Consider the following 15,090-nt stretch of genomic DNA (forward strand, 5'->3'; position numbering starts at 1 on the left):
TCAGTTACCACCTCCGCCACCTCCACGTCCGTTACAACTTCCACCTCCGCCACCGCCACCACCGCCGCCGCATATCTTACTGACTAATTATTTAATGCAACAGTCGAGTAGTTTTGGTGAACAAAGCAGATAATACCTCGACCCGTGTCACGATCATCAACAACACAATTTCAGTCCAATCGGCGTCAATCACAATCAATGCGACGCCAATCTCATGTCAAGCGACGTCAATCTCATGTCAAGCGACGCCAATCTCATGTCAAGCGACGTCAATCTCAGGTCAATCGACGTTAGTCTCGGCCTTACCGTCGCTCATCTCAGGCAAATCTACGCCGATCATCGATGGCGTCGTCGTCGTCAATGTCATCGCTAGAATCATCGCCACCTCTAATGAGTGGTCAGCGACCAATGCTTAGCAACAGTCCATCTTCGAGTTCACTTATGTCTGGTGGCGGAGCCTTTAGCTCGTAAACTAGTCAACAAAGTCTGACTACTGGACAACAAAGTACTGGTCATCCAGCTCTGGACCGTATGTCTTGTCGGGCGTGTGGCTCACGGATCTCACCGAAACAGTTCCTGCGAATCAGCCGTCGTCAGCGCAATCAGTCGGCAGCTTCCCGAGGACCGGCCGCTGGACTCACGCCATCGTTGACACCGAATCGGTCGCTACGACGGCCGTCGTCACAGATGTAATGATAGTATAGTCAATTGATTTATTATTTGAAAGAAAATTAATAAAAACAAAAAACAATATTTTTCTTTATTGTTTCTGTTATTAACTAAATTTAGTAAATTTTTTTTAATACTAATTATTTTCAATATAAAAGCGCTGAAAGATAATGCATTTTTAAATATACAGTATGTTATAAATTATACCAATTATTAGTTAGAAAATTTAAATTACAATTTAAATTACAATTTAAATATATTGTTAAATTATAAATAGTCATAATTTTCTACTTTAATTAATTATATCTATATTATATAATTACTTATTATTATTTTTTGATAGTTATTACAGTAATAACAACAACAAAAAATTGAAATAATTATTTTGATAAAATAACTTAAAAATTTTTGTTTTTATCACAACAACAAAATATTTGAATCACCAAATTATATGTGATATTTGTTTTTAAATTAATTGCATATCAATGGCTATTATTATTATTACTGTAATTTATAAAAATAATTTAGATAATCATTGACTTTATTATATATTGAATTTATTATATGAACTTTTTATTGGACTGTATATTTTGTTGTAATTTTCTTTAAAAAAAAAATATTATCAAGTTTTAATATACAGTGTATATCTATTTAATGTATTATTTTGGTAATTAAATAGATTAAATTAAATTTTTTTATGTGTGTTTTATATTAAAATATAAAATCTAAATATAAAATCATTTAAAATAATTTTTAAAAAATATAATAATATTAATTTCAATCATTTTATTTAGTAATGTTTTATATTCAATAATTCATTATATTTGTAATGAAATAATTGATTGCATAAAATAATTATCAAAAAAAAAATAAAATAAAATTAATTAATTAACAATTGATTTAATTTTGTGTTGAATTTATTTAATTAATTAAAATTTATTATTTAAAACAAAAATCACGTAAACAATGAATTGTTTAAATAATTAATTTGAATTTAAATTTTCAAAAAAATTAATTATTAATAAATCATTCAAACGATCGGTTTGTCAGTTGTCAGTGAATTCATAGTTTTAATAAAAAACAGTTGACATCATCTGCTGATAAGTGAAGATATTTTTTGTTTATTAAATCAATTAAAAAGACAGTTAGTTATGGGTCAGCCAGAGAAGGACAAGAAGAAGGGCAGCGAAGACAAAGGAAAAGTAAAGAAGTCGACGTTGGATTCTAAGAAGTCGTCATCGGATCCTAAGAAGTCGTCGTCCGACAAGAAAAAGCCATCAACCGATCCGAAAAAGTCATTGAAACCGTTATCCGATCCGAAAAAACCGTCAACAGATCCGAAGAAGCCATCAGCGGACCCTAAAAAACCATTGTCTGATCCGAAAAAGGCTCCCAATAAGCCAACATCTGTTCAGAAAAAGCCATCGTCTGATCCAAAGAAAGAGGGAAGCAGTGGTTCATCCGGTGCTCAGAAGTCGAGCGATAAAAATAAAGTGGTTTCCGATACAAAATCAAAGACCATTCAAAAGAGTAGCGGTTCTTCAGGGCTTCAGAAGAAGAAATCTGATCCAAAGATTACGCCAATAAAGTCCGGACCAATGATCGGCCAAAAGAAATCAGAGCCGATAATTGGGACCAAAAAATCTGAACCTAAAATCACCACTAAATCCGTACCAATGATCGACAAAAAGATATCCGAACCGAAAATCGAGTTTAGAAAATCGGAACCAAAGATTGAAATGAAGAAATCGGAGACTTCTGTTAAGCCCATAGACCTATCAGCGGCTCCGACAGTGGACTCGGAGTTCGGTAAGAAAAAACCGTCCGAACCAAAGCTGCCGACAAAAAAACCGTCCGAACCTAAAGTGGCCACTGCTTCGGCCGACAATTCTGCTGTCAGTGGCGGCGGCGGCGCTACTGTCGATACGACATCAAAACCCGATGACAAACCCAAAACCACTTCATCTGATGGAACTCCGGCCGACAGTTCGACCAATGGCTTAGCGATTGCACCGACGAAGAACAATGAACTCGTGAATACAAGAGGAACACTGTTTTCGCAATTAAGAAACAGAGCAAACAAAAATAAATTCAATGATTCAAAGAAGTCGTCGACTGAAGCAAAGAAACCATCAACGGATCCAAGCAGTGGTTTATCCGGTGCTCAGAAGCCATCGAACGATAAGAATAAAATAGTTTCAAAGACTATTAAAAAAACTAGCGGTTCTTCCGGGCTTCAGAAGAAAAACGGCAAAAACGAGTCATTGGTTGACCTAAATATTCTTAGGTATCGGTACCGTGACATCAATGAAGATCGAGTATCTGATCCAAAAGTCGTCACAATTAACGCCAGTGATAGGCGCGCTGGACGTGGCGCTAAGGGATCTTATCTGGATTCACGTTGCCTGACCGTCATTGATGTCATACTAGAGGTTTATGACTTTTTAGGTACTTGTTTGCAAAAAGATGAACCTGAGTATTTTGTTAAATATATTTCACAAGATATACTCAATGTTCACACGGAATATAATCTCTGGTTTGTATATAATTTTAGTCTAAAAAAGCCTTTATATAATAATAATGTTATAAATTTTGAATTAAACTATTTGTAAAAATATTTGAAATCAAGTGATAGAGATTAAGAAAGTTTTTCAGTTGTTTAAGGATTAGTATTATTTTTGATAAGTCTTGATTTTTCTCTCTCAATCATATAATAATTATATATATATAGCGATTGCCGCAACAACTGGACCGTCACAGTGGCCAAACTATCAACAATATTGACTTTTGATGCTGAACTAAACTATCTGACCTCGGTCACACCTCTTGGGAAACGTTATGTCAAGTTTTCACTTACATACGACTTCAAGAGTTCAAATTCACCTCAACGATACATAACTGTTGCCGTTGAGAAACAGGTAGCTTCCCGAGGACCGGCCGCTGGACTCACGCCATCGTTGACACCGAATCGATCGCTAGGACGGCCGTCGTCACAGATTTAGTGATTGTATAGTCAATTGATATATGAATTAATAAAAATATTTTTTTATTGTTTCTGTTATTAACTAAATTTAGTAATTTTTTTATACTAATTATTTTCAATATAAAGCGCTAAAAAATAATACATTTATTGAATAACTTCTTTGATTGTTTTGATAAACCGTTGATTTTCACTGTCATTCCAGCGCTTTACCAGTTTATCACCAGTAGTTGTATTGACATTATTGCGGATAATCTCAGTGACAGTCTTTGGTTCGCAAAATATTCTGTAAGAAATGTCACTGATTTTCATACCATTGCTATGCATATCAAGTATATGTTGTCTGTCGTCATCCGTCAAGTTTTTCGACTTTCAGTCCCGAAAACATCCGCAACGCACGCCTATAGATGAGACACAGCGGCCGATTCGGCAATCCTTTAGCCCTAACGAAGCCAAAGCTGTCCAACTTTTGCGATCTGTTGAGCTCTTTGTCGTTCATTGCTATCCATATTTTGCGACTCTTTAACATATCTGAAAACACCGATAAATATATGTCACAAAATGCCAAACGACGCGATTATCTTCAACTTATGATTGACGCACAAAATAAAAGATCAGATAATAATAATAGTGACGAACCAATGGTCGGCGATATTACCAGTGATGAGATATACGGCAAAACAGATACATTGGAGACGACAATCAAAGATAGGGTAGACATTGATGACGACGACATACTGTCCACTTCGTTCCTGTTTTTTATTGCCGGTTATGAAACAACTGCATCGTTGATCACATACTTGATCTGCAATCTGTCAATACATGTGACTGTCAGCAAAAACTGTACGAAGAGTTTACGAAATTTGATGGTAAGTATGATTACGAAAGTATAGCCCAAATGCCATATCTGGAGGCCTGTGTGTCCGAGACTTTACGTCTTCATAATCCTGTGTCTGCCGTCGGAAGAATTGCAGCTCAAGACTATACTATAGGTTTGTCTAATAATTTAGTAAAATAATAAGTAAAAGCAATTTATATATTTAAAAAACGTGTATTTTTTGGCATCAAATTAGGTGACACCGGTATAACATTACCCAAAGGAATGTTAGTCAACTTTTCCATACAATCTATGCACCGAAATCCCGACTACTATCCCGAACCCGATCGTTGGAATCCCGAACGGTTTATGCCCTACAATCGGGATAAGTTAGTTCCCTATACTTATATGCCGTTTGGTTTGGGTCCCAGAAATTGTGTGGGAATAAGGTTTGCATTGATGGAAGCAAAGACAGTCGTCGTCTCTTTGGTCAATAGATTTAAGTTCATACGAACCCCGAAAACTACAGTTCCTTTAGTTCAGACAAAATTTCAGTTTCTTTATAATACCGGCGATGTCTATGTAGGCGTTGAACGAAGAAAATAAATTTGGTATAATTATAATCATAAATAAATTTATAAAATATATTATTATACATGTATTTTTTTATATGATTAAATTATTCAATTAATATTTAAAGTATTTGATTTACAATATGTAAATAAGATAATTTTTGATGTATACTATTAAAAACCTACTGCTTTTCCTATTTTGTACAGTCTAATTATAAACTTATATAAATTTATGCTTTTTAAAATCATCACATACTTGATCTACAATCTTGCGAAACATTATACAGATTTGATACAATTTTCTAAAACAGTATACAGAGAAAGTAAATAATATTTTTTTGTGTGGTCATCAATATTTTTAAAATAAAACTAAATATCTAATCAATATATTAATTACTGTAAAATATTTGATTAATTATTCATATAAAGTGATTATTTTCAATCAATCAATCAATTAATTTTTCAATTAAATTATTTATTTATTGATTAGAATCAAAAAATTGTTGCTAAAAACAATTATAATAATAATTTTCAATGTTATTATTTTTACCACTATTTTACTTATAAATTCATAAGAAATATATTATTTTTTTTTGTTGTTGTAAACATACTATACATGTAATAAATTAATTGTTTTTTATCTAATTATCTAAGTTTGCAATAATTATAATTTATTACTTTATTTTTTTGTTGTAACTTATTTCATATGAAAATCTTTATATATGAATAATTTATATTTATTTTAATGAATATTTGTTTTATTAAAAAAATCTATATTTTCAGTTTTAAGTAAAATTTAATGAAATCATTAATCAAAATAATTTTCATTTTCCAGTGAATTTTTTTTTCTCACTATCTCTCATAACAAATATTTCTATTCATATAATGTTAATAATAATAATAATACTGTAATAATTAAATTTGCGATAAAATTGACACTTGTTTTAAACTGTTATTTTTTTCTAAGCATTTTAATTTTCACTTAAATTTTTTTTTATATCAATATATTTGTATATGAAAACTATGTGTTGAAGATTATGTAACCAAAAAATAAAATAAAATAAAAGTTACAAAAAATGATATTTAATTTACTTGTCCTTCAATTTTAATTTAATAATTTCATAAATACAAGCACTCATACTAAGTACTAATACTAAATAAAGTAAATTCAATATTTAAAAAATAAATAAATATACAGTATTATAGTATATGTTTATCAGTGGAAAATTATATACATATATATATTAATTTAATTTATAATTTACTTTTTAAAAACAAACAAAATTAGTGAATTATATGACGTAATCTTCATAGCAAATAATAATTAATCTAAATATCTAATATATATAATATATATATAAAAAAAATTAATAATTATAAATGAAGTATTTGTCTATTTATATTATAACTATGATATATCTGGTAAAATGTTAGTTAATTTTTTTTGAAAAAACAAAAAATAATAAAATAAAACATGTTTGTGATGTCTATCACGTTAGTCAATCAATTTTTTTTGTGGATAATATATAAAATCAAGTGAAATACTAGTCAAACAACAATTTTTTAAGAATAATAGTAAATATTTTTGTTTCATCAATAATTTGTTGTGAATTTTATTTGAGTATTGTATTCAAATATAAAAGTTTATTTAAAACTTATATAATAATAATAATATCATTTTAAATCAAAATGTCTTCAGAAGGATTGACACCACAAGAGATTGAAGCCGTGAAGAATAGTTGGGATATTGTCCGCAAAGATGGCAAACAATTTGGTAATCAATTGTTTATTAAGTAAGTGTTAAATAATAATAATTTATTTTTTGATTAATTTTTTTGTTGCAAATACTTTATATGAAATTATGTTACCAAAAATATATATCATATATACTGTATATATATATTGATATATATATTCAATAATTTCAGAAATAAATTTATAAATCACATAATTTTTTTTTTTGAATATATATATATTTTTAATAAATTTTAATAAAATGAAATTTATAACAAAAAATTAATTATTTATTTTTTTTAAAAAAATAATATGAATTTTTCTAAAAAATACTCTATCAATAGCTTCTTTACCAAATACCCAGCCTATCAGCAACTGTTCAAATCGTTGGCTAACATACCGTTAAATGAGTTGCATTCAAGTAAACGTTTGTTAGCCCACACAACAAATGTTATGTACGCACTGACAGCCGTAGTGGACAACTTGGAGGACACGGAAATGGTTACCGAAATGCTCTACAAAATGGGTGTCAATCACAAGAAACGTAAACTCAATGTCGGTTTGTTTAACGAGTTGGGCTCAGTCTTGTTTGACTTATTGACCAACGTATTGGGCTCAGAGGCTATGGACAGTCAGCTAACCAGCGCCTGGACTAAGACCTATTCAGTGATTGTCGCTAAGATTAGCGCAGGATTTGCATAATTTGTTTTTAATAAATATATAATAAAAAAGTATAATAAGCTATGTTATCAAATATATTAATAATAATAATAATAATTAATCAATATTAATTATTTTTTGTTGTTAATTTTTTTTTATAATAATGTATCATATTTTATAATAATATTTTATTTTAACATAATTATTAATCAAACAAACAAAAAAATGGTTTTTATAAATACATTATTATAAACTATTAAATTTAAGTAATCTCTATATTTTTTTTATAAAAAACATTTATCTATACAATTAATATTAATTATATATATATATATAAATATAATAATTATTATTAAATAAACACTTTTGAATCATATGCAATATTTCACATATGATAGTTATATTTGTTTAATCAATGTTTTTATCACTACATTTACTTTTTAATCAATCTATAATTTTATTATTGAAATTATAACTGTTAATTAATTATATATATATATATTTTTTTATTAAGTCAAATAATTGTGTGAATTATTTTTTTAACCAGTAACAATTTTTAAACAGTACAAATATTTAAAAAAAATAAAATTTATATATAAAAAATTAATAAAATGTTTTCAAAAATATATAACAATTATTATTCACTTATATTTATTATCATTATCGGTAGTATACTAGCACTGGTAGCCGCCCAGTGTCCCAGTGCTGACCTATTGAAACCGTGTAAATGTATTCGCGAAAAAATTGGTATAAAAAACATGACTAACATCTACTGTAACGGCGATATGGATATGGATTTGTTGGCAATTTTCCGACGGCTGAGCGACAGTTTGCCGGAAAACGGAAAGTTTTTCGACAAATTGCAGATCAATAACACAAAAATTGTTGAACTGATGGCCAACACCACTAGGGATCTACTGTTTGACGACATTGTCGTCGAACAGGCAAAGAGTTTGCGTCGGATCGATGCCAACGCTTTCGGCGATACGACCGGCAATACAACATCGTTGCGTATATTTTACAATCCATCGCTCGGCGACAGTCATTCACTATTTGCCGCCGTCCGACAGTTTACCGAAATTGTTGTCCTATCGTTGGATTTCAATAATATTACCGAAATACCTACCGGTGCTCTGAGCCATCACGACATACTCGAAGATGTGACACTACGTGGTCCAAGTATTACCCGAATAGGTGACCAACCGTTTCGCTATCTGCGTCTATTGAATACATTGGAGATCACCCAAACCAACATCGACTACATACCGGAGTCGGCATTTATGTTTGATCTGGAAAAGGATGGCTCATTGGTGTTCATATTCAACGATAACTATCGTATGAATAGTACGGGATTTGCCATCAATTCGTTGACCCAATTTAGACGACCCGTTGATTTCAATTATCTGAGCAAAAGTCACGATAAAGTGTTAGACTATTTAGATGAACGAGTGTTTGCACCCTATCTTAAAGCTAACAAACACAACGCGCTGGCACTGGTAGGTCTCAAGTTTGACTGTCAAAACTGTGACAACTATTGGCTGGTAAATAATGAAGAGTTTCGCCGGAGAAGCGGTTACTTTGTCTGTACTGATGGTAAACCGTTGACAGATTTAACACATTTTCTAAGATGTGAATAATTATTAATTAATTATATTATTATAATTTATTATAATAATTATAATTATATTATTAATTAAAGTTATCAACAACAACAAAATTTATAGTTAACTAATAATCATTATTATATTTTAATTTATAGTATTATTTTTTATTTAATTTAAAATTTAAATGTGTATAAAATTTATTTTTAAAAAATCACTTTAAATGCTAACCATTTAAATTGCATATAAAATATATTGAAAAATTTCTGTACTCTATACCTATGGATTAATTTGAAATATTATTAATATTATTTATAAAGTAAAGTACAGTATTAATATAGTATAAATTTTATACAGTATACTATTAATAGTAAATAATTTTTTTTTCATTTTATAATTTTATTTAACAAACAGTATTTTATTTGAGACACATACAAATTATTATAATATTAAATTATTTATATTATTTTCTAGTATTAAGTAAAAGTAGATTTTAAATAAAATACTAATAACTTTATAATATATTTATATTTTATATTAGCTAAACAAGTTATAATTTATAAACATTATGAAATTTTAAAATTTATAAAATATATAATTTTTAATATTAATTATTTTTCAATACAAAACAATACAATCTTGTTTTATTGTAAATAAATATATAGTAAAATAAAATATTTTTAACATTAGAATAAAACTGTCTATTGTATTGAACTAATAATTATTTTATTACTTATAAATTTTTTGCTTTACTATATATAAATTACATAATAAATAAAAAGTTATATTTGTCTATTACTGTCTATGGCCTTGATTTTAAAATTAAACATTAAATAAATGCATAGTAAAGTATTAATAATCAAATTATAAAATATAATTGCATTATTATTATTATTTACAAATATAATAAAAAATTTTATCAACATTAGTAACTGGATTATGAATTTGTAAGATATATATTAAATATTAAATTTTCTTTAGCGTTATATTTTAAAATTATTATTTACAAAAATACTTAAATAATTTTATACAAATTATAGTTAAGTACAATATTTAAAATTAATATGTTTTTATGTATTACTGTTAGTTAACATTTAAATCATTTAGTTTAAAAACAATAAAAAAAATTTATTATATAATATTTATTATATAATAACTACAGGTATAATATACCTGGGTACTGTAATTTAGATAAATAATAAAAATTATCATTGACAATATAAAGCTTGAATTAATATAACTTTATTAAAAAAAAAAATCATTGATAAACTAGTGACGTCAGGTTCAGGGTTATATTAGTTTTGTAATATACTGTAATATCTAATAATATTACAATAATTATATATAAAATTGATAAAACATGGATTATGTATTTACAGTATTATTATTTTTTTTATTTTTCTAGTACATATTGAATATTATTATAAATTACTGATATAAATAGTTAGTTAACAATAATAATTTATTATTATTATTATTATTATTATTATTATAAAACTTAATATAATTGAAACATTGAAATGTAATTTTAAACTCATATTTCATCAGTTGTTAAATAAATTACTTTTTATATATAATACTTTACTAAACAATAATTGAACAACAATTGAACAAAAAAACTATTATTTTTTATTTATTATTAACATTTATATAAAGTAAATATATTTATTATTAAAGTGTTGATAAAAAAGTATATGATATAATTATTAAAATAAATTTATTTGAAACAACATTAAAATATTTTATTTTAAATAAGTATTTAATTTCAAATTGATCAAATATGATATTTGGTATTAATTATTTGATAATAATTGTATCAATACTAATTGGATTGTATTTGTAAGTATTTTTATTTAATTATTTCTATTAAAAAATAATTATTATTAGTATTAGTATACTATCTATTAATTTTCAATACATTATACTAGTAAAATGCAAATTAAGTTAGTTTTATTTTGTGATCAATTATATACATTAATATAATATATTATGTTTATATATATATATAACAGTTATCTGACCCGAAACTTTAACTACTGGTCCTCTCGTGGAGTTCCCGGACCCAAACCTATTGTTTTGTTTGGTACAGTTTGGCATATTTTTTTCAAATCTATTCATAAAATAATTTTAGACGATGGACTAAAATATGGTCGCATTTATGGGTAATATATTTTTTTTTGTTTTTGATTTTAATTAAATATATAATGTATGAAAAAAATAATCATTAATTTATTGCAAATTATTATTTATAGTACATATTTGGGTTCCCGACCTAACCTAACGATAAACGACCCGCAATTGACTCGACAGATGAATATCAAAGACTTTCATGTGTTTGTCGATCACAACGATTTCATTACTGGAGACAAGTTTAACGACCGATCGTTGTTTAATCTGATGGGAGACGACTGGAAGAAAATGAGATCAATTGTTAGATAATTTATTGTTTTATTTTTTGATAATAAAAATTATATATTTTTATTAACTTTTATTTATTTTTTTTAGATATCGCCGACATTTTCGTCGGGCAAAATGCGTTCAATGCATCCGCTTATCATCGATTGTATTGGTCGACTGGAACAGTATGTCGAGTCCAGGGCCCGAACTAACGAGGATTTGAATGTTAAGCAAACAATGGGTAATATGACAATGGATGTAATAGCTGTCTGTGCTTTCGGCACCCGGATTGATGCCTACGGCAAAAAACCCAGCGATTTTGTTATGAATGTCCAGAAGGCTATGAACGCCAATTGGAGGATTTGGGTGTTCTTCCTGTTGATGTCGTTCCCGAAGTTACGAAAGTGGATTGGTTTTGATATACAGGATCCGGTATCTAAAAACTTTTTCAAATCAGCCGTAAGTATAGTATAGGATTTTTTTTAATGATTTTTACAGTTTTAATGATTAAATTTAATTAAATTTTTTTTCATTAAAAATCAGATAAAATCTATTGTCAGCCAAAGGAAGAATGACAAGAATACCAAACGACGCGATTATCTTCAGCTTATGATTAACGCACAAAACAAGAGCTCAGATAATAGTGACGAATCAGTTGTCGGCGATATTACCAGTGATGAGATTTATGGTAAAACTGATACATTAGATACGAAAAACAAAGACAGAGTAGACATTGATGACGACGACATACTGTCCACTTCGTTCCTGTTTTTCATTGCCGGTTACGAAACAACTGCAACATTACTCACATACTTGATCTACAATCTTGCGTTAGACGACAACTGTCAGCAAAAACTGTACGAAGAGTTGAGACAATTTGATGGTAAGTTTGAATACGAAAGTATCGCTCAAATGCCATATCTGGAGGCCTGTGTGGCCGAAACTTTACGTCTTTATACACCCGTCCCATCAATTGGCAGAATTGCATCGCAAGACTATACTATAGGTTTGACTTAATTATAAACTATTTTTTTCGTTATTTATATACAGTATTAACATTAGCTATGATATTGATATTTAGGTGACACCGGTATAACAATACCAAAGGGAATGCTCGTCAACTTTTCGGTCCGCAGTTTGCACTGTAATCCCGATTATTATCCGAATCCCGATCGTTGGGATCCCGAACGGTTTATGCCCTACAATCGGGATAAGTTAGTTCCCTATACTTATATGCCGTTTGGTTTGGGTCCCAGAAATTGTGTGGGAATGAGGTTTGCATTGATGGAGGCAAAGACCGCAGTCGCCTATTTGGTCAATAGATTTAAGTTTATACGAACCCCGAAAACTACTGTTCCTCTAATAGAGAATAAGTTTGAATTTATGTACACTACCGGCGATGTTTATGTTGGAGTTGAAATCAGATAATTTTTGATGTATAACATTAAAAACCTACTGTTTACTATTTGTGCAGTCTATTTACAAACTAATTAAATTTATGCTTTTTAAAAAATACAATACAATAATTTATTATAAATTTATAATTATTATTTGTTAATTAATTGTTTAAAAAAACATATGTAGTGATATATTTTAAAAATATATTTTATTTTATAAAAAGTTATTATGTTGTTATTTTATTAACATCAAATAAAAATTTACATTTTGTATCAATTATTTTTACTAAATGTTTTCACTATTCAAATTAAAAACTATGAACTTTTATATTAGTAATACATTATAATAAAATTAAATGATAAAATTAATATTAATTTTATGATTTAATATGTAAATTATTAATAAATTTTAAATATACTACAGGTATAATGTACATAAACTGTATACACTATTTATTTATTTATTTAAATAAATGTTAGTTTATTAATATTTTTCATTGATTTAATTACATAATATTGTTAACAATATAAAAGTAAACTTCAATAAATTATCCTTGATAAATTTGTGACGTCAGGTTCAAATTGTAAATTATGTACTTAAACAATAAATATTACTATAATTAATTTAGTATTATTGATATTACATATAATAATAATATACTGTATTATAATATAAATGTATGTTTATTTTTGATTTTGAATCAGTTAATAATTGTAATAACTTATTGATAAATAATGGAAACTATTTTTCTCTAATATTAACAGTTTTTAATTATTATAAGTAATTAAAAAACATTCATATTGTTATATATATACATAATTATAATTAATAAATTTAAATTTTATACATTTATAGAGTATAAAAAAATTAATTTTTAAAAAATAATAAAAAATAATATTATTTAATTTATTGATAAAATTTTACTGTATGTAAATGTTTGTTAGGTCCTCGAAATATATGCAGTATATAAATTATATAAAATAAAATCATTGATCAAAGTTTTCAAAATAAAATAAATCCATAGTTTATTAGTAATATAGCATTTATCATAAATAATTTATTATACAGTATAAGTGTTATATAAAATGTTCAAACGTTTGAATTTAAATGTATATAAATAATTTTAGTTATTATTATTATTTTTTTAAAAAATAGTGCTAAACATTAATTTAAAAAAAAATTTATTTATTATTTACAAGATATTTATTGTTTCATTTGTGTTGATTATTAGAAAATATAACCAAGATGATATTTGAACAATTAATTAGTATTAATTTTATGGCAGTGATTGTATCACTATTAATTGGACTGTATTTGTAAGTATTATTTATTATTATTATTAAACAGTAGATAATTGTTTGCTATTAATGAACAACTGCAACATTACTCACATACTTGATCTACAATCATGCGTTAGATGAGGACTGTCAGCAAAAAAAACTGTACGAAGAGTTGAGAAAATTTGACGGTAAGTATGACTACGAAAGTATCGCTCAAATGCCATATCTGGAGGCCTGTGTGGCCGAGACTTTACGTCTTCATAATCCTGTTTCAGCCGTCGGAAGAATTGCAGCTCAAGACTATACTATAGGTTTGTCTAATAATTTAGTAAAATAATAAGTAAAAGCAATTTATATATTTAAAAAAACGTGTATTTTTTGGCTTCAAATTAGGTGACACCGGTATAACAGTACCCAAAGGAATGTTAGTCAACTTTTCCATACAATCTATGCACCGAAATCCCGACTACTATCCCGAACCCGATCGTTGGAATCCCGAACGGTTTATGCCCTACAATCGGGATAAGTTAGTTCCCTATACTTATATGCCGTTTGGTTTGGGTCCCAGAAATTGTGTGGGAATGAGGTTTGCATTGATGGAGACAAAGACAGCCACAGCCTATTTGGTCAATAGATTTAAGTTTATACGAACCCCGAAAACTACAGTTCCTTTAGTTCAGACAAAATTGACAAAATACCGGCGATGTCTATGTAGGCTTTAAACTAAGAAAATAAATTTGGTATAATTATAATCATAAATAAATTTATAAAATATATTATTATACATGTATTTTTTATATGATTAAATTATTCAATTAATATTTAAAGTATTTGATGTACAATATGTAAATAAGATAATTTTTGATGTAAATTTATACTATTATATTAAAAACCTACTGTTTTTCCTATTTTGTACAGTCTAATTATAAACTTATATAAATTTATGCTTTTTTAAAAAAAACATAGCAGGTAGATCAATTTC

General features: G+C 27.4%; 5 protein-coding genes across 5 annotated transcripts; all 5 read left to right on the plus strand.

Annotated features, from left to right (window-relative positions):
* The first annotated feature begins 1,688 nt into the window (after positions 1-1,688).
* On the plus strand, positions 1,689-3,888 carry LOC128955290 (nucleolar protein dao-5-like). Its single transcript, XM_054300947.1, has 3 exons — positions 1,689-3,205; positions 3,401-3,676; positions 3,855-3,888. The coding sequence occupies exons 1-2, from the start codon at positions 1,821-1,823 to the stop codon at positions 3,669-3,671; spliced, it is 1,656 nt and encodes a 551-aa protein (XP_054156922.1). The 5' UTR covers positions 1,689-1,820; the 3' UTR covers positions 3,672-3,676; positions 3,855-3,888.
* A 531-nt stretch (positions 3,889-4,419) lies between these two features.
* LOC128955531 (cytochrome P450 3A19-like) lies at positions 4,420-5,072 on the plus strand. The gene is made up of 2 exons (XM_054301205.1): positions 4,420-4,641; positions 4,723-5,072. The coding sequence occupies exons 1-2, from the start codon at positions 4,548-4,550 to the stop codon at positions 5,070-5,072; spliced, it is 444 nt and encodes a 147-aa protein (XP_054157180.1). The 5' UTR covers positions 4,420-4,547.
* Positions 5,073-6,593: 1,521 nt separating this feature from the next.
* On the plus strand, positions 6,594-7,545 carry LOC128955312 (cytoglobin-2-like). The gene is made up of 2 exons (XM_054300974.1): positions 6,594-6,831; positions 7,117-7,545. The coding sequence occupies exons 1-2, from the start codon at positions 6,728-6,730 to the stop codon at positions 7,472-7,474; spliced, it is 462 nt and encodes a 153-aa protein (XP_054156949.1). The 5' UTR covers positions 6,594-6,727; the 3' UTR covers positions 7,475-7,545.
* Positions 7,546-10,813: 3,268 nt separating this feature from the next.
* LOC128955041 (cytochrome P450 6k1-like) lies at positions 10,814-12,901 on the plus strand. Its single transcript, XM_054300672.1, has 6 exons — positions 10,814-10,872; positions 11,046-11,195; positions 11,286-11,463; positions 11,539-11,889; positions 11,974-12,436; positions 12,512-12,901. Exons 1-6 carry the CDS (start codon positions 10,814-10,816, stop codon positions 12,856-12,858), a joined length of 1,548 nt encoding a protein of 515 aa, XP_054156647.1. The 3' UTR covers positions 12,859-12,901.
* Positions 12,902-14,095: 1,194 nt separating this feature from the next.
* On the plus strand, positions 14,096-14,830 carry LOC128955532 (cytochrome P450 3A19-like). Its single transcript, XM_054301206.1, has 3 exons — positions 14,096-14,144; positions 14,246-14,419; positions 14,502-14,830. The coding sequence occupies exons 2-3, from the start codon at positions 14,326-14,328 to the stop codon at positions 14,828-14,830; spliced, it is 423 nt and encodes a 140-aa protein (XP_054157181.1). The 5' UTR covers positions 14,096-14,144; positions 14,246-14,325.
* The last annotated feature ends 260 nt before the right edge of the window (positions 14,831-15,090 follow it).

This window comes from Oppia nitens, unplaced genomic scaffold (assembly GCF_028296485.1).
Source record: "Oppia nitens isolate AA-2021 unplaced genomic scaffold, nextdenovo-longstitch-racon4-pilon3 scaffold2_pilon_pilon_pilon, whole genome shotgun sequence".
In the NCBI taxonomy this organism is placed as follows: Eukaryota; Metazoa; Arthropoda; class Arachnida; order Sarcoptiformes; family Oppiidae; genus Oppia; species Oppia nitens.